Source organism: Mustelus asterias, chromosome 15, assembly GCF_964213995.1.
Source record: "Mustelus asterias chromosome 15, sMusAst1.hap1.1, whole genome shotgun sequence".
NCBI lineage: Eukaryota > Metazoa > Chordata > Chondrichthyes > Carcharhiniformes > Triakidae > Mustelus > Mustelus asterias.
Genome location: NC_135815.1, coordinates 98,885,769 through 98,909,689, shown reverse-complemented (window position 1 = coordinate 98,909,689; position 23,921 = coordinate 98,885,769). Strand labels below are relative to the sequence as shown.

The 23,921-nt window shown below is 43.4% G+C and overlaps 1 protein-coding gene across 4 annotated transcripts in view; it reads left to right on the top strand.

Moving 5' to 3' along the window:
- kif16ba (kinesin family member 16Ba) overlaps positions 1-23,921 on the top strand; it is a 154,643-nt gene that overhangs the window by 90,245 nt on the left and 40,477 nt on the right. For 3 of the 4 annotated variants that reach the window (XM_078230379.1, XM_078230378.1, XM_078230382.1), the window contains 7 exons: positions 1,972-2,025; positions 2,730-4,178; positions 5,660-5,815; positions 10,241-10,352; positions 14,417-14,467; positions 20,168-20,290; positions 22,054-22,143. In XM_078230379.1, the coding sequence (XP_078086505.1) occupies positions 1,972-2,025; positions 2,730-4,178; positions 5,660-5,815; positions 10,241-10,352; positions 14,417-14,467; positions 20,168-20,290; positions 22,054-22,143 (2,035 nt within the window). The remainder of the gene's footprint in view (positions 1-1,971; positions 2,026-2,729; positions 4,179-5,659; positions 5,816-10,240; positions 10,353-14,416; positions 14,468-20,167; positions 20,291-22,053; positions 22,144-23,921) is intronic. The other variant, XM_078230381.1, reaches the window with a different exon arrangement.

The window sequence follows — 23,921 nt, the reverse complement described above, 5'->3', positions numbered from 1 at the left end:
GTTGTTGAGGAAATAAAGTAATGGGGGAGGATCAGAAAAATAAAGGCACGATCCAAGAGGTAGGTCTCAAAGAGAGAGGTAGGAAAGTGAAGTAGGTTTGGAAAAGAGAGCATGGGTAGAATGGCTTTAAAAAAGAATCAATCTCCTGTGGGGTAAGAGAAGGGGAAAGTTGTAGGGCAGGATTTTTCATGCAGCCCATTGTGTGTTGGCGCTGTAGGTGGCCCGCCATTAGCCGTCCCGCGATTGTTAACGGTGTTTGTTGTTGAATGCGGCCCTCGCCGCGCCAGGAAGATCCAATTGGCCAGAAAGTTCCAGCCGTAGTCGGGGGTTAGATAAAAGGAGGAGTTGGACTTGTGCATGCTGCTGGATAAAATTTTCCCAAAAACGTGGGGCTCGGCCACGGAAGGATTTGAAAATGTAAAAGTAAAGTTAAAGTTTATTTATTAGTCACAAGTAAGGCTTACATTAACACTGCAATGAAGTTACTGTGAAATTCCCCCAGTCGCCACAGTCTGGTGCCTGTTTGGATCAATGCATCTAACCAGCATATCTTTCAGAATGTGGGAGAAAACCGGACACGGGGAGAACGTGCAAACACCACACAGGCAGTGACCCAAGCCGGGAATCGAACCCGGGTCCCTGGCGCTGTGAGGCAGCAGTGCTAGCCACTGCACCATCTGTACAGGGCATTGGTGAGGCTGCAGCTGGAATACTGTGTGCAGTATTGGTCCCCTTATTTGTGGAAGGATGTATTGGCCTTAGAGGGAGTGCAGAGAAGGTTCACCAGGTTGATACCAGAGATGAGGGGTGTTGATTATGAGGAGAGACTGAGCAGATTGGGTTTGTACTCGTTGGAATTTAGAAGGCTGAGGGGGGAATCTTATAGAGACCTATAAGATAATGAAGGGGCTGGATAGGGTAGAGGTGGAGAGATTCTTTCCACTTAGAAAGGAAGCTAGAACTAGAGGGCACAGCCTCAACATAAAGGGGGGTCAGTTTAGGACAGAGTTGAGGAGGAACTTCTTCTCTGAGGGTGGTGAATCTCTGGAATTCTCTGCCCACTGAATTGGTGGAGGCTACCTCGTTGAATATGTTTAAATCACGGATAGATGGATTCCTGATCGGTAAGGGAATTAGGGGTTATAGGGATCAGGCGGGTAAGTGGAACTGATCCACTTCAGATCAGCCATGATCTTATTAAATGGCGGGGCAGGCTCGAGGGGCTAGATGGCCTACTCCTGCTCCTATTTCTTATGCTCTTATGTGCCGTCCAAGACCTTTGAAGCTGATTCACTTGGGCATGAGGAAAGCTCAGTGAGAGTCATGTGATTGTTGAATGAAATTTTGCATGGACGAATCTGGAAGTCTTTTGCCCAAATTTATGAAAAGGAAACCTGTGGCAATTAGAGCATTGGAGAAAAAAAATGAATTTTGAGAAAATGAAGAAAAAGATCAGGATTCAGTCGTGAAAGAAAATGGTGGGGGTATAAATGATTGACATCTCAGAGGTGAGAAGAGGCAGTCTTGATGATGGATTAGATGTGAGATAGGAGACAAAGCTCGTGATTGACGAGAGCACCAAAGTTGTGCACGAGTAGGGCTCAGGAGTGGAGTTTGGTGTGAGCTGAACCAGATCAGTTCTATTTCGCAAGTGTGCAGCTGTTGGAAGTTTAAAAATCTACACGGATTGATGTCGGATAAAACAATTACTCCAGACTTGGCAGTGGTGACGGAGAAATAAAGTATGGTATCATCAGTATACCATAAAGTGACCCTGTTCTTGCAGAGAATACCAATGGTTGCATCTTTTCTATTGGGTAAGAAGATCAATGGGCATAATTTTATCATAGTCAATGATGTATCAAAATGTAAAAGCAATGCTGTACACGGAGTTTGCACCATCTAAACAGAATACCGTTTTCATTAACCCAGTATCTGAATAACCCATTCATCTTTGTGAATTTTTACTAGACTTGAGTTTGAGAGACAACAGCGAGAAGAACTAGAAAAGCTAGAAAACAAGAGGTAAGAACCAAGAGGCAAAGCGCAACTTTATAATTTGGGCAACTGACACATTTGTTGGGCTAATATCCTAATTACATCATGGTAGCTGAAGAATCAGTTCTTTCAAATGCTAACACTTGTTTACAATTTGTTCCATAGCTACATTTGGTTTTGCATAATTGTCTGAAGTTGATATCGTTGACAAGAAGTGTTGCTGAAACTTTTTGTTTTAAGATGCAGCGCTTCAGCAATGTTCAGGTTCTGCACAACCAAGTGACTGGGTTTATCTGAAGTTACTAAAAGGGGGGTGGGGGGGGAGAAGAAGGGTTAGATTGTCTACCATGTGCCTGTACGATTTTTATTATTTTCAGTACTGGAAGTATCTCAAAGTGCGCATCATTAATCGGGTGTCATTTCTTTCAAAACGTAAACTAGTTTAGCCAAAATGTTAGTGTATTCATTTCAGCTGACGTTTCCCTAATGTATTGCCTATATATGCCGTGTTTGTGAACCTACCTCTCCACTCGCCTGATGAAGGAGCAGCGCTCCGAAAGCTCCTGATTCCAAATAAACCTGTTGGACTTTGACCTGGTGTTGTGAGACTTCTTACTGTGCCCACCCCAGTCCAACGCCGGCATCTCCACATCTTAATTATTATTAGTTTACAGTGTGACGTTTAATTGTCATTAAATACATGCTTTTCGTTCACAATGTACTACTTTTAGGAGACTGATAGAAGAAATGGAAGAAAAACAGCAATCCGAAAAGTCAGAGCTAGAGAAGTTGCAGCAGGAGGTAGAGACACAACGCAAAGAGACTGAAATTGTGAAACTTCGCATCAGGAAACAAGAAGAAAGCCTGAAACGTCGAAACTTGGACATTGAAAGTCGGCTCAAAGACTTAATGGCTGAGAAAGAGAAGTTTGAGGAAGAGCGGCAGAGGGAACAAGAAGAAATTGAGCTGCAAAAGAAAAAGCAGGAAGAAGAAATTTACATACGGGTTCAGAAAGAACTGCAGAAATTGCAGGAACTTCACGAGCAAGAGAAAGCGGGTAAACTGGAAATTCTGAGAGAACTGGAGAAACTTAAAAGAGAAAAGGATGAGTCTAGCCTGAAACTAGAACTGGAAAAGAGAAGATTGGAAGAAGAGGCGAAACATCAGCTGATTCTCGTAACACGTCTGGGGGAGCAACTCAGAGAAAAACAGGAAACCATCCAACTTCTCAAACAAGGTGATGTGCAGAGCATAGATGAGGAAAAACATATCCTTGAGGAAATTAGGGAAGTTCTCCTCAAAGCCAAAGAAGCTAGACCTGCCGGAGTTGAGGAAGCACGGTCTGCAGGAGATGAGGCTAGACCCAATGGAGGTGAGGAAGCACAATCTACTGGCGACGAGGAGGCTAGACCGGATGGAGGTGAGGAGCCTGAAGACGTCCAAAGAGCAAAACAAAGGTACATGGATCTGAAGAAAATGCAGTTGGGAAAGTTCACCACTTTGGAACAAAACGTCTCCTGTCAGAAAGAGCTTCTGGAAAAGGAAATCACTCTAGACCGTGAAATTCTTGACCAGCTAAGGTGTGGACATCAGGACTCCGTGAACACCCATCAAAAAGATGGTGAAAACGGTGCTTTAGATTCAGCCGAGTTGTTTGAAGCAGCAGAGAAGCAAAAAGAGGTTGAGCAAAGGCTGCTGAATAAAGAACGGCAGCGAGATTATTTGATGGAAAACCAGTTGCCTATGCTGTCGGAGGAAAAACAAAGAGCTGCAGAAATCCTCGACCGAGGCCTACCTAGTTTGGATGTTGTACTTTATGAGACCGAGAAAGAGATTGAAGAGAAGAAAGAACAATTGGCACAGTACAGAGCTAGCAACGATCAACTGCAGCAACTCCAACAAACGTATGAATTTACTGCTAATATAGCCCGGCAGGAGGAGAAGGTTCGAATGATTGAAAAGGAGATTATTGCATCAAGAGAAAAACAACAGAGGGAGGCACTGGAGCAAGCTGTCGCTAAAATAGAGAAGAGGCATTCTGCTCTTCAGCGTCATTCTGCCATTGACTTAGAGATCGAGGAACAAAGGCAAAAACTAGCAACGTTAAATGACTATGAAGAAGCTGATCTCCGAGATAGTCTAGAGGCAGAGCAGAAAGCCCTGGAACAAGACCGAGAGAGGTGAAATAGTCGTTTTTTTAATCGTAGAATAAGCTGTGAAAACCTGTTAAATGATATGCAGCGTGAACTCCCTGATCTATACTGGTTTTGCTGATCTCCACTTGGGTGACAGCAGCACATTGAACAATGAGCATTATGGCTGATTTCCAATGATCCCTGCTGGAAAGTACCAGGACATTGGTGTTGAGTGATGCTCAGAATTGGGTTCCACTGTACTGTTCCCATAGTTATTCGAGGCTCACATAGGGGAAACTGAGATTCTGATGGGTGGTTTTTGTCTCTAACTCTATCTGGGCGGCACGGTGGCACAGTGGTTAGTATTGCTGCCTCACACCGCCAGGGACTTGGGTCGCTGTCTGTGTGGAGTTTGCATGTTCTCCCCGTGTCCGCGTGGGTTTCCTCTCACGGTCCAAAGATGTGCAGGTTAGCTTGATTAGCCATGCTAAATTGATCCTAGTTTCGGGAAGGATTTAGCAGGGGAAATATGTGAGGTTACAGGGATAGGGTGGGATTGTTGTCAGTGCAGGTTTGACGGGCCAAATGGCCCCCTTCTGCACTGTAGAGATTCTAACTCCAATTGAGAGCTCAACCCCTATGTGGGAAAGCATGGCCAAGCTATTGATAAATTGTGGCAATGTGCCCACCCAGATCTATTCTACATCAATGTCATTGGGCAAGGTGGGGCGAAAATCAAAAACACTTGAAAATTTTTAATATAAATTTGTATTTACTTTCATACTTTAAACATCTTCCAATGCATTTTGTTGATGCATTCCAAAAACATTAGAGTCAGTGTCTGCCTTTAGCCAGGAGTGCATGTCAGATTTCAGGCATGCAAAAGAACATCCTCTATAGTATTAGGTCATCTTTGGTCATGTTTAGTATAATCAGATACTGAACATATCTTACTGACCATAGCAATGGTCAGGGCGGCACGTTGGCACAGTGGTTAGCACTGCTGCATCACGGCGTCAGGGACCCGGGTTCGATTCCCAGCTTGGGTCACTGTGCGGAGTCTGCACATTCTCCCCATGTCTGCACAGGTTTCCTCCAGGTGCTCCTACAGTACGAAAGATGTGCTGGTTAGGTGCATTAGCCGTGCTAAATTCTCCCTCAGTGTACCTGAACAGGAGTGTGGCAACTGAGGGTTTTTCTCAGTAACTTCATTGCAGTGTTAATGTGAGCCTACTTGTGACACTAATAAATAAAGTTTGGAAAAACACTTTAAACAATGTAATTTAATCTCGACCTCACTTTCAGACAGGCAGGCACAAGAAACCACTGTGACACGGTCTGAGTGGAATTCAGGTGCCAGGATCAAGCAGATACTATCCACTTCCCCATCTACACCTATTGCTTTCTAAATTAAAACACTTATATTAATGTTGTCATTGTTGTAGCTGTTATTACCCTGTTCCTTTCTATTTGTGTTTTTTTTGGCCTGTGAAATCACAGTTTAACGAGAGTTTCTTCTACTGCAGGCTAGAGCAGGAAATTCAGCAACTCAAGCAGAATATTTGCGAAAACGATGTGGCTCTAAGGATCTGTGGAACTGTAGAGGAGAAGTCATCATACACCAGCTGCCCTGCTAGTCCTAAAAGATCTCCAGCAACAACGACTCCAATAGCTGATGATAGGTTTGTTTTCAAATCCCCATTGTTTTAATGAGTCATGTAGTTTGTTTTCATGGCATACTAAATTAAGAAGAGCAATAATTTATAGAGCATTGTGATATTACCATCCATGTTTCATTAAAATAGATCTGAGAACATTGGTACAATTTGGGAAAACTAGTTGTCAAGCTTTTGAGTTTATTTAATGAGATAAATAGCCTCAATCTTTTATGTATATGACTCATTATATCAAAGCACAAATCGCTGTGTGGCCTACAGATGTTAAATTGTTGTGAGGCATATATTATCTGGCCAGTTAAAAAATACATGATTTTAATAATGATGAGTATTAACTCCCTTCACCAATTAAATCTTTGCTTTAACAATCAGTATCCATTTGAAATAAAAACAGAAAATGCTGGATAAACCCAGCAGGTCTGGCAACACCTGTGGAGAGAGAAACAGAGTTAACATTTATTTGATGGGCGGCACGGTAGCACAGTGGTTAGCACTGCTGCTTCACAGCTCCAGGGTCCCGGGTTCGATTCCCGCCTCGGGTCACTGTCTGTGTGGAGTTTGCACATTCTCCTCGTGTCTGCGTGGGTTTCCTCCGGGTGCTCCGGTTTCCTCCCACAGTCCAAAGATGTGCGGGTTAGGTTGATTGGCCAGGTTAAAAATTGCCCCTTAGAGTCCTGAGATGCGTAGGTTAGAGGGATTAGCAAGTAAATATGTGGGGATAGGGCCTGGGTGGGATTGTGGTCGGTGCAGACTCGATGGGCCGAATGGCCTCCTTCCGCACTGTAGGGTTTCTATGATTTCTATGATTGATCTTGCCTCATGATGTTGCCATCTTTGGAAAATTGTGACCATGAAATGTGTAGGTTCAGTGTAAGATTTAAGAATGGAGAAAACAAAGTCAAGCACAAAGTTAGTTACCTTAAAAGAGCGGCGCGGTGGCACAGTGGTTAGCGCTGCTGCCTCACAGCACCAGGGACCCGGGTTCGATCCCGGCTTGCGTCACAGTCTGTGCAGAGTCTGCACGTTCTCTCCATGTCTGCGTGCTCCGATTCCCTTCCACACTCCAAAAGACGTGCTGGTTAGGTGTAATGGCCATGCTACATTTACCCTAGTGTCAAGGGATTAGCAGGGTAAATATGCGGGGTTACAGGACTAGGGGCTGGGTTTGTGGTCGGTGCAGACTCGATGGGCCAAATGGCCACCTGCACTGTAGGGATTCTATGGATGAAATCTAAAGCAGGACTTGAAGAAATCTTAAATGGGGAAAGTTGTAAATTAGAACGGTAATGTGAGGTGGATATTGGGTATTGTAGAACCAAACATGATGGATATGGAACTGTTAGTGAAATTACTATTCAAAGATCCCACTGCAGCATTCAAATAAAGCAGAATTTCTCCCAGTGTTCTTGCCAAAAAGAAAGACTTGCGTTTACGTAACCTTTTACAGTCAGTCATGTACTTCAGATGGGTAGTCACTGTTGTAATGTAGGAAATATTTATCCTTCAAAAATGCCACAAAAGCAGATTACAAGGTAAGGTGTTTGCCCACATGAAACACATGTTGTACAAATATATCGCTATTAAAGTTGGTGATGCAAGTAATTAAGAGAATATTTTCTTGAGAATGAGCAATACTAAATGACATTTTCCAAATAACCAGGCTGTGACGGATAAAGCAAGAGCCTTGTCTTTACACGTTTAAATTTTTTATGTACAGAGGCACACATTACAAACATGCACCTCTAAACCCAACAAAAACAGTTCCAGAGGAAGCTGGAAACATGCAGCAGGTCTGTCAGAATCTGATGAAGAGTCTATGGACTCAAAACGTTAATTCTGCTTCTCTCCAAATAGCTGCTGGCAGACCTGCTGAGGTTTTGCTGTGTCCTCTGTTCCTGTTTCAGACTCCAGCATTGTTTTGCTTAAAAGCAGTTTCAGTCTGCCCCTATATATAGGGGCGTGAGGAAATCCCCAGTTAATGCCCAGCACCTGATATGACAAGGGTGGAATTAGACGAGAAAGCTCTGATGGAAAAGCCCATCAGTGCAAGGGCTGAGTGACCTGTGCTGTAAATATTCTCATTCTGTTATAGAATGGTTACATGTGCATACATTCCCTGGCCATCACCCCACGCTTCCTGTGCCGCATTCTATTAGCTTTCGTTCATGTAAAATGTATTCTGTTCAAATCCTTCATAGCTTATTGGCCCACATTTATTCTAATACCTTTTATTTATTTAGTCACAAGGCTTACATTAACACTGCAATGAAGTTATTGTGAAATTCCCCTAATTGCCACGGTCCGGCGCCTGTTCAGGTCAATGCACCTAACCAGCACATCTTTCAGAATGCGGGAGGAAACCGGAGCACCCGGAGGAACCCCATGCAGACACGGGGAGAACATGCAAACTCCAAGCAGACAGTGACCCAAGCCAGGAATTGAACCCGGGTCGCTGGTGCTGTGAGGCAGCAGTGCTAACCACTGAGCCACCGTGCCACCCTTTTTATTAACAATGTGAAACCAAGTCATTAGGAACGTAATGAAAAACTTCCTTAACAGAAGCTGCCTTATTTACACAAATATAAGGGTCTAGACTAAGACCTAAAATTTAAAGAAGACCCTGTGATCATGCTTTTCAAAAAAAAAGACCTGCCACTTATTGGTTTTAACTCCCAGTTTGTAGAGGAACTCTGTTTGATCTTTATCTGTGTAATTCCTTACCAAAACTCGCTGGGCCGAGTGGCCTCCTTCTGCACTGTAAGGATTCTATGAAAACAATCATACTCTGATTGACGTAGAGTGCAATATATTTTTCAACAGAACCACTGTGATGCTAAAGTAATACACCTTTGCCTTGGCAATAAAGCAGTACTTTACATATTACATAGTGTGATACTCCTATACAACAAATTATTTGATCTTTCCCGGAACAATACTTCAGAAGATCCACTACCATTCGTTAAAGATGTGTTAGCATGATTTAAATCCCAGCATGACAACTTGAGACTTGCGCTTCAGTTTTTTTAAATCTGGAATTAAAATATAAACTGTTATTGGTAAAAGTGACCATGCAATTGTTTTTTTTAAAGTGAACTTGTTCACTAATCTGTTTATAGGGAAGGAAACCTGCCATTTTTGTCCAGTATTGTCTACGTGTGACTCCAGTCCCAACCAATGTGATTGACTCCCAGCAATCCACTCAGTTGTATGAAACCATTACTGAGAATAGAACCAATGAGCTACTCGGCTGTGGGCTAGGCATTGAACCAAGATAGAACATGGAACAGTACAGCACAGAACAGGCCCTTCGGCCCACGATGTTGTGCCGAGCTTTATCTGAAACCAAGATCAAGCTATCCCACTCCCTATCATCCTGGTGTGCTCCATGTGCCTATCCAATAACCGCTTAAGATATAATGGTACATCCAGCTAATTGATCTGACAAGGTTCCTCACATTTGAGCGAACTATCCTGTAAACGAGTCAAGCAGTGGTAATAAGTTTATAAGATATAGGAGCAGAATTAGGCCATTGGGGCCATCAAGGCTGCTCTACCATTCGATCATGGCTGATACGCTCCTCATCCCCATTTTCCTGCCTTCTCCCCATAACCCTTCAGCCCATTACCAATTAAAAATCTGTCTAACTCCTCAAATTTACTCACTGTCCCAGCATCCACCACACTTTGGGGTAGTGAATTCCACAGATTCACAACCCTTTGGGAGAAGTAGTTTCTCCTCAACTCTGTTTTAAATTTGCTACCTCTTATCTTAGGATCATGACCTCTCATCCCAGAGTGCCCCACAAGAGGAAGCATCTGCTCCATGTCAACTTTATCCATACCTTTTATCATCTTGTATACCTCAATTTGATCTCCCCTCATTCTTCTAAATTCCGGAGAGTAATGAGAATACTTTGGTGGGCCCGAAGAAACTGCACTCTCTAACCTGGTGCCTACGTTAGCAACATTGAGTTTCCGTAGATATAGCCCATTCTTGGCAAGCATCACTCTGCACCATCCTGCTGTGTGGGCTTTCACCTGATGAGAGCTTCTAAGCTTCTGTCTGCAGGCTGTTTCCATGCTAATTGGCAGCAGGCCACTGTTGGTAGGGAGATGAAAGAAAAATGCTTGCTGATCACCAGGACTGTAGCTGCGAGTCGTTCAATGGTTCTGTCTGTAAGACTGACATAAAATACTGGTGCACGTGCCATTTAGAATCCACTTAAATTGACAGAATCGCGGGTCCTTGATACTATCATTCTTCAGATTGAAAGAAATACAACTGTCTCTTGCATTGCTGTCTAACCACAGAAGTCAACACTCCCTATATAGTTGAATTGTAACCCCTTCAGTTGTATCCCGTGGTGCCTCAGTGTCTTCCAGTTGAGATTACAAACATTTCACACCTCCCTTTTCTTTTTAATCTTTTAGGATAAATGCTTATATAGAAGAGGAAGTTCAACGAAGACTAGCAGAAAAGACGAAAATCCAAAATAAGCATGAAATAAATGATATACTTGACCTGTCCCTGTCCACAGAACAGGTGTGTACGTTGTTATCAACTCCAGTCTCAGAGAAAACTCTTACAATGCTCAGCGTATTCGGTAGACATTTTAAAATGCTGCCACTTTCGACAGTATTTATGAGTCTGAACTAACGAGACTTGTAGAACAAAACTTGAATGTGTTGCTGCCTTCTCAAGTTACCGGCGGTTGAAGGATTAAATCATCTATATTGTAAAACCACTTGGGTAACATGACAGATCGGTGAGTTAATATCAGCAATGTGCATTTTTATAACATTGAAAAACAAAAGAAGAAGGGGACAGGATCATTCAAGAAATGACAGGTGATATAACACTTGAGTTTTAAAAAAATTTTCCTCAAATGATGCAAGTTTGTCCAGCATATAGCAGACTGCAGAAGTCCCCAAGTTCAATCTTCAAACTCTGTTGGGTTTTCTAATCTTAGCCATGATGTGGAGATGTTGGACTGGGGTGGGCACAGTAAGAAATCTCACGTCAGGTTAAAGTCCAACAGGATTATTTGGTAGCATGAACTTTCGGAGCACTGCCCTTTCATCAGGTGAGTCACCTGATGAAGGAGCAGCGCTCCGAAAGCTCATGCTACCAAATAAACCTGTTGGACTTTAACCTGATGTTGTGAGACTTCTTACTGAATCTTAGCCATGTCATTGCTAGGGGCACTGCAATTGTCCTTGGCTTCACAGGGATTCCATAGGGACGTAAATAGAAGATGCAGTAGGCCATTTGGCCCATTCAACCATGTCATGACTAATCTACCTCAACTCTACTTTCCTGCAGTATCCCCATATCCCTTAATGTCTTTAGTACCTAAGTATCTGTCACAGATCTTTGGGATGGAGAATTCTCGGGTTAAAACATTACAAGATTGTTGTCATCTTTTATTTGTCCATTGAGGTGAAGAATGTTGGTGCGGGGCATGGAACACTTTTTATATTTCAAATGCTAAATGTCAGAAAGAAACATGGCAAGGTCAGATGTAGCGCAGGAAAATGCAGCACAACCTTGCACACAGCCACACAACCCTACCACAACCTCGGAGGAACATTCTGTATGCCACCTTTAAAAAAATTTCTGTGATTCATCTGAACAGAAGTGACAATGAAGAAATGAAGGAAGTTTTCCGTTGCGAGTTCATGGTGTGAATTGTATCCATGCTGATCAAACACATTTCACGTCAGCTCCTTCCAACCAGATGAGGTTCCCATCCCAAGCTTCCAAACTGAATTCAAATCCAGGGCTCAGCAGTGGAAGAACAGCGTCCAATAATCCAATGATAATTAATTTTAAACATGCTTTGAACCAGTTGTATAATAATTAGAAGGTGCTACTTAAGTAGGAATCTGAAGTAAGCGAGTGATGCCTTAAAATTATACATCATCAAGACTATTTCCTTGTGGGATTTTCCCAGTGTTCTTAAATTGTACCAAAAGTGTCATTTTTAAGTATTTAAGTTCACTTTATACTTTACAGTTAATAAGAGTTTAAACCCGTTCCTGCTCCTAATTCACATGTACATATGTTCATTTGACAAGCCCAACACAATTTATTTGATTTGATTTATTATTGTCTCATGTATTAGTATACAGTGAAAAGTATTGGTTCTTGCATGTTATACAGACAAAGCATACCGTTCATAGAGAAGGAACGGGGGAGCGCAGAATGAGTGTTCCAGTCACGGCTAGGGTATAGAGAAACATCAACTTAGTGCGAGGTAGGTCCATTCAAAAGTCTGACGGCAGCAGGGAAGAAGCTGTTCTTGAGTCGGTTGGTACGTGACCTCAGACTTTTGTATCTTTTTCCTGATGGAAGAGAGAATGTTCGGGGTGCGTGGGGTCTTTAATTATGCTGGCTGCTTTTCCGAGGCAATGTAAATAGTCAATGGATGGGAGGCTGGTTTGCGTGATGGACTGGGCTGCATTCATGACATTTTGTAGTTCTTTGCGGTTTTGGGCAGAGCAGGAGCCATACCAAGCTGTGATATAACCAGAAAGAATGTTTTCTATGGTGCATCTGTAAAAGTTGGTGAGAACCATAGCTGACATGCCAAATTTCCTTAGCCTGCTGAGATTTGTTTACGATATTAGGATATGCTTTTGCAACTCCAAGGAGCTGTCCGTAATGACGAGGCAAGTGAATGACAAAATTATATTCCCATGTCCCTATTGGTGAAAACAAAACCTAGTCAGAAAGCAGGGCAGGATTTCCCGTCCCCTCCACGGCATGTTTTGTGGCGGTGGAGGAGGCGGTGGCCTGGCGGAGGGATCTTCGGTCCCGCCATTGTGGTTTCCTGTTGTTCACGCCCTCTGCTGCTGGGGAACCTGTGGGAGGGGTTGGGGGGGTGGGGGGGGGAGGGGTCGCCTTTGGTGGGACTGGAAGATCCCGCCAGCAGAAACGGCCGGATAATCACACCCCAGAATGCTGGAAATCTGAAATAAAAACAAAATGCTGGAACAAAACTCGGCAGGTTAGGCAGCATCCGTGTGGAGAGAAAGAGTTAAAACGTTTCGAGTCATGACCTTTCATCGGAATTGGGAAAAGTTAAGAGATGTAAATGTAGTGGGAGCAGTTAGATGCAATTAAACTGGGATTTAGGTCTCTGATTCCGCACAAAGGGAGAAATGAAAATTGCTTTTAAAATTGAAGGCCAGGCTATTATATGCAATTTCTACGTCAACACCTTAGAGCAAGACATTTGTGTGGCATTTGTCTTAAACTGCTTAAATTCCAGTAGTTAACCAGGTTATTAGCTTGGCTGGAAGAATTGTGACACAAGCTGGCAGTGCTGATTATTTCTTTATTTAAAGAATGGTGAAGGGAAGTTTTGAATTCCCTTGCGGTCAAATATTGAACTAAAATAACTGTAAATCCAGGTTGACTTAGTGCTTTTGTATTTGAGTATCGAGTATCACTTGATTATTTTGCAAGGAATGAAATAAAAAGATTAAAAATGTAACTTTAAAAAAAAAAATGCTGCAACATTTATTTAATCTCCAACACTGAGTCATAGAATCACTGAATCCCTACAGTGCAGAAAGAGGCCATTTGGCCCATCGAGCCTGCACCAACCACAATCCCACCCAGGCCCTATCCCCATGCATTTAACCCTTACGAGTAACATTAAGGGGCAATTTAGCATGGCCTATCCACCTGAGTCCTGAGTCATTCAGCTCTGAGTGCTGAACTGAACACGGCAATTCTAGTTTTGGGAAGGTGAAGTGAAGGCGTGTGTGTGGGCGTGTGTAGGCATGTATGTGTGTGTGCGCGCTTGGGCACTGTCTGTGCAGAGTCTGCACATTCTCCCCGTGTCTGCGTGGGTTTCCTCTGGGTGCTTCGGTTCCCCCCCCCCCCCAAACAATCCGAAAGACGTGCTGGTTGGGTGCATTGGCCATGCTAAATTCTCCCACGGTGTACCCGAACGGGCGCCAGAGTGTGGTGACTAGGGGATTTTCACAGCAACTTCGTTGCAGCGTTAATGTAAGATAACTTGTGACTAATATGTAAGCTTTTATTTAAAAGCAGTTTGGAAATTAACTTGTGCCCATTTCTGTATCTGGAAATTAAACTAATAGACTAAGAACGGTGCCTGCTTACCTGACAGCTGCAGAAGCTGCAATCTTTATTGTAAAGTTGCTGTGTGATTTAGCGATATTGATGTTCTGTTGACATCATAGTCTGATGTTTGTAGTAATTTGGTAACAGAATTGCACATTTTGCCTTTAGTATGTTAGTGCTGATGGAAGGATCAAATTCCATCGCGAATGAATAGCTTGTATTTTACTTGCAACATGGCTGAAGACATGTCCTCAAAACTCATATGCTTGTCTATAATGGACTCTTTGTCCTTGTTACAAGCTTCATGAATTGTGCCCCTGGGTTAGATTCTTAAATGAGACAGCAGATCATTAGATAGATAATTATAGCTATTGAACTGAAGCAATAATAGTGACAGAAGTTGTTGACAGATCTGTTACTCTTGTTAACAGTCTAATGGGCTTTGTAAAAGCAAATACTATTTCAGAAAAGAATGAAACTTAACAGAACTTCTGGCCCTTTCTTTTCAGGAAAATGGAAATCTTGAGAATAACATGAACCAGCGCAAACTGAAGTATAAGGTAGTTTTTAATTTGTTCTTTTGGATTGTTGCACATTTCTTTTGTACCAGTGGTAAACACCATATATTATTTTAGGAGGGGAAAAGTCTTTTAAGTCCTTACTAATTGGATTCAGTGGTTTAATTTGCATTTTGATTTGCAACTATTAGGGTTTATCCAATTTCAGCCAGTTGAGTGTGAAGTAGTCCAGTATCAAAGTGTCATTTGTAAGACATTGTCTATAGCAATAAACCCAGAGTGTTCAGCAAAACTGTGCGAAAGGTGGCTGGAGGGTGTGTGAACGCTCGCCAACATTGAAATCTTCCTACACAAGATTTCATATTACGATTACACATTTAAAGCTGTCCAATGGGTGTAATAGAAATACTTTAGTGTACACTCAATTCCCTTGCTTAATTTTTTTTTTGTTGCCTAACTGCTGGGTGTCAGGCAACAGAATTATTATTAAGTGGATTACAGGTAGGGTTCTGTCCTCATAACCTGATACACCAGCAGTGCTGCTAAGTGATTGCAAGCAATTATTTTTCCTGTTATTTCATCAGTACGCTGAATAGATAGCTGCAGGTAATGGTTTGAGAGCAAATGCAAAAATTGAGAGCATATTTCAAGAATCAGAAAGCAAAGAAAGGCATTTAATGATACACCAGTTACAGTATTTAAGTTTTGATTATATTAAGTTTCTGAAAGCACATTAAATGTGACACAGATAAAACTGGATTTTACTCTCTCTCCGCTGGTACTGTTAGTTTCATTTTTTTCTTAGATAGTATTTGCTTTTTTTTTATTCGTTCATGGGACATGGGTGTCACTAGTTGGACCCAGTAAGAAGTCTCTCAACACCAGGTTAAAGTCTAACAGGTTTATTTGGTATCACGAGCTTTCGGGGCGCTGCTCCTTCATCAGGTGAGTGGTAAGGTGACTCGCCTGCAAATACAATGTTTAAAAATACATACCATTTATATTGCGGGTAGGTGAGTGTGACGTGAGTCACCTGATGAAGGAGCAGCGCTCCGACAGCTCGTGATTCCAAATAAACCTGTTGGACTTTTAACCTGGTGTTGTGAGACTTCTTATTATGCCCACCCCGCTCTTCGACTGGGCAGGTTGGCAGACCCATGTTTGTGGCCACCTGTGTACAGTTGTCACAGAATTATGTATAATCTTAGAATTCAATCCTCAAATCATCAGTTTAAAGAAGTTGCATTTAATGGTAATGGGATGTGACTACTCTGGATTTTGATATCAATTTAAATGAATCTTGCGGCACTTTGCGTTGTAAGCAAGAAATACAATGTTTAAAAATACGTACCATTGAAATTGCCAAGATGAGGGCAGGTTGGAATTGGAAATCCATCAATGGAGGTGATGTCTGTTGGTCCTCTGTCAGATCATCACTCACCGTTTGAATATTGAGAGTGCATGTCTTGAAATGTCAGACTTTTTTTTTAGTTAGACAACCGGTGCGTACAGGAGGCGCAAACAGCCAACCGCAGAACTCTCAGAAGGTTATGGAGTAGATGAGGGAATTGGAGTACCTGTTTCACAAACACTGCTGGTATACACAAATGTCGTCATTAATAAAGGAACTGCTTTTTTGCAAAGGTTGTACAGCTAAGGTAACCTTGAGTCCAAATTTCCAGCACACACAGCCGTGGATTTTCAGCGCAGCAGAGCCGAGTATTTATGATTTCAGCGGTTATGTGACTGGACGTTTCAGAGTCCGGAGGCCCTGGCAAATGCTCTGAAGGCATGGGTTCAAATCCCACGCTAACAGATGCTGGAATTTAAATTCAATTCATAAAAATCTGGAATTTAAAACTAGTCTCCGCAACAGTGACCACAAAACCATTGCCAATTGTCATTTTTTTTAAAACTGGTTTACTAATGTCCTTTAGGGAAGGAAATCTGCCATCCTAACCTGGGTTTGGGCGTGACTCGATCCACAGCAATGTGGTTGATTCTTACCTACTCTCTGAAATGGCCTAGCAAGCCACCCAGTTACATTAAACTGCGACAAAGTTTAAAAGGAATGAGCACTGTGGGTTTAAAGAATAGAATAGAATCCCTACAGTATAAAGGAGGCCATTCAGCCCATTGAGCCTGCACAATCAATCCCTACCCAGGCCCTATCCCCATAATCTCACGTATTTACCCTGCTAATCCCCCTGACACTAAGGGGCAATTTAACATGGCCAATCCAACTAACTTGCACATCTTTGGACTGTGGGAGAAAACCGGAGCACCCGGAGAGAGCCCACGCAGCCATGGGGAGAACGTGCAAACTCCACACAGACAGTCACCCGAGGCCGGAATTGAACCCGGGTCCCTGCCACTGTGAGGCAGCCATGCTAATCACTGTGCCGCCATGCATCACATGGACTGCAGCGATTCAGGATAGTCCTTCACCACCACCTTCTCCAGGGCAGTTAGAGATGGACTATAAATGCCTAGCCAGCAACACCCACTTCTCATGAACTGAATAAAAAATTTTTTAAAGTCAGCCCTGTAACATTAACAATCGTGGTTATTTTAGTGGAAAGTGGATTTGATATTCCGGTAATGAGTGGATTCCATTACATTGCATTCCAAAATGTGACTTCTTACTGTGCCCACCCCAGTCCAACGCCGGCATCTCCACGTCCTGGCATTGCCAGCTCCCGACTTCTGTTCTTGCCATAATACTCACCGGGCCTGTTCTTCAGCTCCTGGCTCTGCTGCTCGCTCTCGTTCTGAGCTCACACAGAGGCCCTAGGCTACATTTGGTAGCAGAAGTTGATCGGCGCAGGTAGTTCTGACTCTTCAGCTGCTACCTACACCAACCAACTTCTACCACTAGATGGAAGCCTGTGAATCTAAGAGTACTGTGCACTGAGGTGAGCACTGTAATTTTTAAACAAATTAATTGAGTTTCATACATTCACAGAATCCCTACAGCACAGAAGGAGGCCATTCAGCCCATCGAGTCTATATCCACCACAATCCCACCCAGGCCCTATTCCCGTAACACCACACATTTTCCCTGCTAATCCCCCTGACACCTGGGTCAATTTAGCATGGCCAATCCACTTAACACTTGGACTGTAGGAGGAAACTGCAGGTGGTGGAATCTGCTGCCCTTGTCATTTTAGATGGTAGGGGCCATGGGTTTGGGAGGTGCTGCCTAAGGAGCCTTGGTGAGTTCTTGCAGTGCATCTTGTAGATGATGCATACTGCTGCCGCAGTGCATCGGTGGAGAAGGGCGTGAATATTTGTTGAAGTACCACCAATGAAGTGGGCTGCTTTGTCCTGGATGGTGGCAAACGTCTTGAGTGTTGTTGGAGCTGGACTCATCCAGGCAAGTGGAGAGTATTCCATCACACTCCTAATTTGCACCTTGTTGATGGTGGACAGGCTTTGGGGGAGTCAGGAGGTGAGTTACTCGCCGCAGGATTCATAGCCTTTGACCTGCTCTTGTAGCCACAGTATTTAAATGGCTAGTCCAGTTAAAGTTTTTATTTATTGTCACAAGTAGGCGTACTGGGGTCTGGGTCCATAGGACTCTAAAATCAGCCCCGCAGGTGGAGGAGGTGGTTAAGAAGGCGTATGGTGTGCTGGCCTTTATCAATCGAGGGATTGAGTTTAGGAGTCCGGGGATAATGATGCAGTTATATAAGACCCTCGTCAGACCCCACTTGGAGTACTGTGCTCAGTTCTGGTCGCCTCATTACAGGAAGGATGTGGAAAAGATTGAAAGGGTGCAGAGGAGATTTGCAAAGCTGTTGCCTGGATTGAGTGGCATGCCTTATGAGGATTGGCTGAGGGAGCTCGGTCTTTTCTCCTTGGAGAGACGTAGGATGAGAGGAGACTTAATAGAGGTATATAAGATGTTGAGAGGCATAGATCGGGTGGACTCTCAGAGGCTTTTTCCCAGGGTGGAAATGGTTGCTACGAGAGGACGCCGGTTTAAGGTGCTGGGGGGTAGGTACAGGGGAAATGTTAGGGGGAAGTTTTTCACACAGAGGGAGGTGGGCGAGTGGAATCGGCTGCCGTCAGTGGTGGTGGAGGCAAACTCAATAGGGTCTTTTAAGAGACTCCTGGATGAGTACATGGGACTTAATAGGATGGAGGGTTATAGGTAGGCCTAAAAGGTAGGGATATGTTCGGTACAACTTGTGGGGCCGAAGGCCCTTTTTTGTGCTATAGTTTTTCTATGTTTCTTCTATGTTAACACTGCAATGAAGTTACTGTGAAAATCCCCTAGTCACCACACTCCATCACCTGTTCTGGTAAATGGTAACCCCCCCAGGATGTTGATAGTGGGGGGATTCAGCGATGGAAATGCCATTGAATGTCAAGGGGCGATGGTTAGTTTCTCTCTTGTTGGGGATGGTCATTGCCTGGCACTTGTGTGGCACAAATGTTAATTGCCACTTGTCAGCCAATGCCTGGATATTGTCCAGTTCTTGCTGCATTTGGGCATGGACCGCTTCAGTAAGAAATTGTGTTAGTTTGAACTAGTTGCAACTTTAATATTACAGAACCACGGGATGAGCAGGGAAGTTATTGGAAATTATTATTCGGAGACAAAAGAAGCTATTCAAACTTAAAATAGATAAATCATCAGCACCTGACTGGTAGCATGATTCACATTCGATGTTTTTTTTCCCCTCTCCTGTCTGCTTTGCTTCATACTTAATTTAGATTTACTGATTGAAATGAGGAATTGTAAGGATCTCTAGATGTTTGTTAATGTTTTGCAGCTCTGGTGCTGTGCACTAGTGCAATTAGGCTGCCTACAGCCACTGGCATTTGAAAATGCAATCAATCACTGAGGACCTGGGGATGGGACTCTGTTTTAGCTTTTAAATTAAAAAGAATTTAAAATAAATTACTTATGCCATACATCAGTAGGGTTGGCGGCTGTTACTTTGTGTACCAGTCTGTCAGTGATGGTTTGTCCTGATTGTTGAGCATTTCAAGAGAACGCTGCTATTTTCAAACCTTTCAACAACTGGCCTTGTCTTTTTTTTACTAAGTTTAGAGTCAGGGAGCTGCACGGTGGCACAGTGGTTAGCACTGCAGCCTCACAGCGTCAGGAACCCAGGTTTGATTCCTAGCTTGGGTCACTGTCTGTGTGGAGTTTGCACATCCTCCCTGTGTCTGCGTGGGTGCTCCGGTTTCCACAGTGCAGATGATGTGCTGGTTAGGGTGCATTGGCCATGCGAAATTCTCCCTCGGTGTACCCGAACAGGCGCCAGAGTGTGGCGACTAGGGGATTTTCTCAGTAACTTCATTGCAGTGTTAATTTAAGCCTACTTGTGACACTAATCAATAAACTTAAACTTAAGGAACTTAAACACTCGTCTTACTAATTTATCAGGAATGGTTCTCTTAGTTTGTATAGGTGCACTACATTTAAATAAACTGCAGTCGAGGTTTTTGTAAACTACTGAGGTATAGAATCCTGCAGTGCAGAAGTAGGCCATTCGGCCCATCGAGTCTGCACTGACTGTCCAACAGAGCATCCCACCCAGGCCTGACTGAGTAGTTAGCATTTCTTGATCAGGGTTGTCATGCTTTTTTATATTATTGAACTGGGCATTCCTCCCCCTTGCTGCCCCTATAGCATCCATTTGCTTTGTGCTTGGTAGTTCTTACTATCATGATGCAGTGTTCGTTCATTTTCTTATTACCGATCGAAGATTTCTTCTTCTTTGGTAGCGATTATTCTCTCGAATGCTGGAGGCCGATCCAGACAGCCTGAAGGATCCTATTAAAATTAGTATTCCCCGTTATGTCTTGCGCGGACAAGGAAAAGATGAACACTATGAGTATGAAGTCAAGGTGAGTGTTTGGTCTCCTTTCCATTCCGGTGTAAGTATAACAGTAATAAGTCTTTCATTTCAGAATTGTGAAATCTCCAACTGTGAAAACTGTTTTCACGCAGGAATTGCACTATCAGCAACACCAGGTATTCAGTATTACAATAATTTAGATAAATAATGTGTTATTAGACTGCAATTTACGATGAATGCAATCAACATTCCACATACTCAGTTTTACATTGATAAAGAGCCATTGGTGAAAGACATGGGGCAACATCACTGCTGCTGATACACTGCCATATGAATGCCAGGATCTCTCCTGATAACATCTCCAGTGAAATTAAAAGTGTGAAGGTGTACATGGCTTTCTTTTTTAAGAAAAGGTATTGCGATATTCTTGCCTTGATTAGAAGTGACAGCAGGAAAACTGAGGGCAGCCCGTAGCTGTCACGGGGCTCCAGCGAGGCACTCCCCTGCGACCATTTTAGTGTGAGAAAAATACCATGACTTGAGCATTAGGCAGTCCTGATTCAGCTGGGAGAGATCACGGGAAAAGCCAAGAGTAAGCTATCAGTAAGGATATCAGGAAAACTGTCAAACAAAAATGTATTTTTGCAACTAAAAATATGATGTAAATGCACTTTTATTGTTCTGTGGTGGCAAAGTGCATTGCCAGCAACCTCCCTAATAAAGAATTTATGCGAGCTCTAAGTTCTAAACTCCCTGAAGCATTTTCATTCAGTACCTGTTGGCCACCTTTCACTTGTATGCCTTCGCAAGCTGCAATCCTCTGGAAGGGTAGAATTCAGGTCAACACTTGTGGCAGTGAAACTGTTCTTTGTAGAACCACCAAACAGTCAGCTAATTTTCTCCAGCTGTTTTCATTCAGTAGCACTAACCAATGAACGTGGAGCTGTTGGGGGGATATAGCCCTAGAGTTCAGGTGTAGGATCTAAGGTATTCTTGAGATAAGGGTGTCCCTGGCATTTATTGGCCATCCCCAGTTGTCCTGCTAAGGTGGAGATGGGGTGACCCCTTTTGATACAAGATAGTGGCTTGCCAATCCACCTGAGTGAGGCAGTTAGAAGTTAACAATGTTGGCAGCTCTTAATCACTCTGCTCTGACGCTTTTCTGGGAAGGGTGACTATGTTGAAGACAAGGTGGGTGGTAGCTTTTCACCTTGCCCCCTGGGCCTGAAACTGATGTTGCGGATTCACTTCCCTGTTCCAAATCAGTAGAAAAGAAAATTTTGTTCTCCCTTGTGGAAAGCGTCCAATCTGTAATGTCAGTTTCTGTACCCAGAGCAAAGAGTTGAAAATCCATCCAGTCGAGCTGGATGGGAGCAGCCTTGTGATTTTTCTTCAGTCGGATGGTTTCCTGACACGTATTGTTTTACACATGAAGAGTAGCCACTTTATTGGAATAGTGGAAAGCAGCCAGCACCCGTGGAACCAAATCCCAGAAAATCAATGTTTTAGTAGGATGCAATGGGGGAAAAGTAAGATTGCACTTGGACTTGGGCCAATTTGAAAAAGTTAATTTATTTTGGCTTTTGTATAGTTATTCATTCAATGCATTCCACATGGGCAAGCAATTAAATTAGCTGAGGCCAAATAAATTTCATAAAGGAGCTCTGCGATGTTCACCGTGCAGCTGATTTTAGCAGGGTGTACCCGAAAATCGAACTCCTTATACTCTGACTGTACAGTCAAATAAATGAGGTTACGTGTGCTGTTATCGAAGAGTGAATAGCATGTCATTCTAATATGTCATTCTGTTAGGTAACCATCCTGGAGGACACTTGGACAGTGTTTCGACGGTACAGCCGTTTCAGGGAACTGCACAAAACAATGAAGGTGAAATACCCAGAGGTAAGCCATCATTTAAAATTTGGAAATCGGTCCAGTCTGTGACACGATAATGGGAACTGTGCTTTGGGAAACCCTTATCACAGGCAAACAATCCTGGAGGCAACGTTTCATTTGCATTTTTGATCGTTTTTGTTTGCCAGATTGCAGACTTTCGACTCGCTGCTAAAGCCATTTCCATCAAGTTATTTTGTGAGGATCTTCCGTTGGTTTGAATGCAAGTGATAATTGCAGATAGACTAGGGCTGGGTGGAAAATTGATAAGAGCCTGGATATATGGAATTGCTTTGGTGTGTGTTCCCGTGTGTGTTCCCGTGTGTGTGTGCACCCGTGTGTTCCCGTGTGTGTATGTGCACGCGTGTGTTCATTCTCCATTTACAGCAGTGAGCATAAAACTACAAATCCTGTAAATCTGAAACAGCAATGGAAACTCTCACCAGGCCCATCAGTATTTCCCACACCAGGATGGCACGGGACAGATATGTCAACGCTTCTGAGGCCTAGCTGGGCTGTCACTTGGGATGGGGAATCTGTCGGAAAATTCTTCTGATGCTGCCAGATTATGTTCCATTTTGCCATATTGCTCCATTTCCATTTCAAACCTGCCTTACTGCACCTGCCACTTCATAGCTACTCCACATGTTCTCTGTGTATCCTAACAATCATTGCTCCCTCTTCCCAACATCCCATAGCACTCGAGCCATTTAACCATCTTCTATTTTCCATTTGCTTTGAATTTATAGCACGGAAGCAGTAGGCCATTCGGTCCAACTGAACTGTTCTTGTGTTTTATGCACATGTCTGTGTACATGTGCCTCCCTCTTCTGTTCATTCTGTTCCTTTTTAAAATGCTTCTCACCAATAAAGTTTCTCAGTTCTGATAATTTTTTTATAATTACCTTGATATCACAACAATATTTGCTCGCAACATCTGTTCCATTACAACCTGCCTTGCAGTATAAACTAACACTGAAAAAATGCACTTTTTTCTTCCTATATGGGATGTGGCAAGGCCGGCATTTGTTGCCGCTCCCTAATTGCCCTTGAACTGACCTTGCTAGGACAGTTGAGAATCAACTACATTGCTGTGGTCCTGGAATCATAAGTAGGCCAGATCATGTAAGGATGGCAGATTTCCTTCCCTAAATAGAACATAGAACATTACAGCGCAGTACAGGCCCTGCGGCCCTCGATGTTGCGCCGACCAGTGGAACCAATCTAAAGGCCCTCTAATCTACACTATTCCAATATCCGTCTCTGTGGCTCGGGAGGGAAAGGGGGAGAGCGGGAGGGCGATAGTTATTGGGGACTCGTTAGTTAGAGGGATAGATAGGAGGTTCTGTGGCAGCAAAAGAGACTCACGGATGGTATGTTGCCTACCGGATGCCAAGGTCCGTGATGTCTCAGACCGTGTTTTCCAGATTCTGAAGGGGATGGGGAAACAGTCACAAGTCGTGGTGCACATTGGTACTAATGACATAGGTAAGAGAAGGGACGGGGATTTAAAGCAGGAATTTCTGGAGCTGGGCTGGAAGCTGAGAGCCAAGACGAAACATGTGGTCATCTCTGGTACGTTGCCGGTACCACGTGATAGCGAGTTGAGGAACAGGGAGAGAGTGCAGTTAAATATGTGGTTGCAGGGATGGTGTAGGAGGGAGGGTTTCAGATACGTGGATAATTGGAACACGTTCTGGGGAAGGTGGGACCTGTACAAACAGGACGGGGTGCACCTGAACCAGAGGGGCACCAATATCCTCAGAGGGAAATTTGTTACGGCTCTT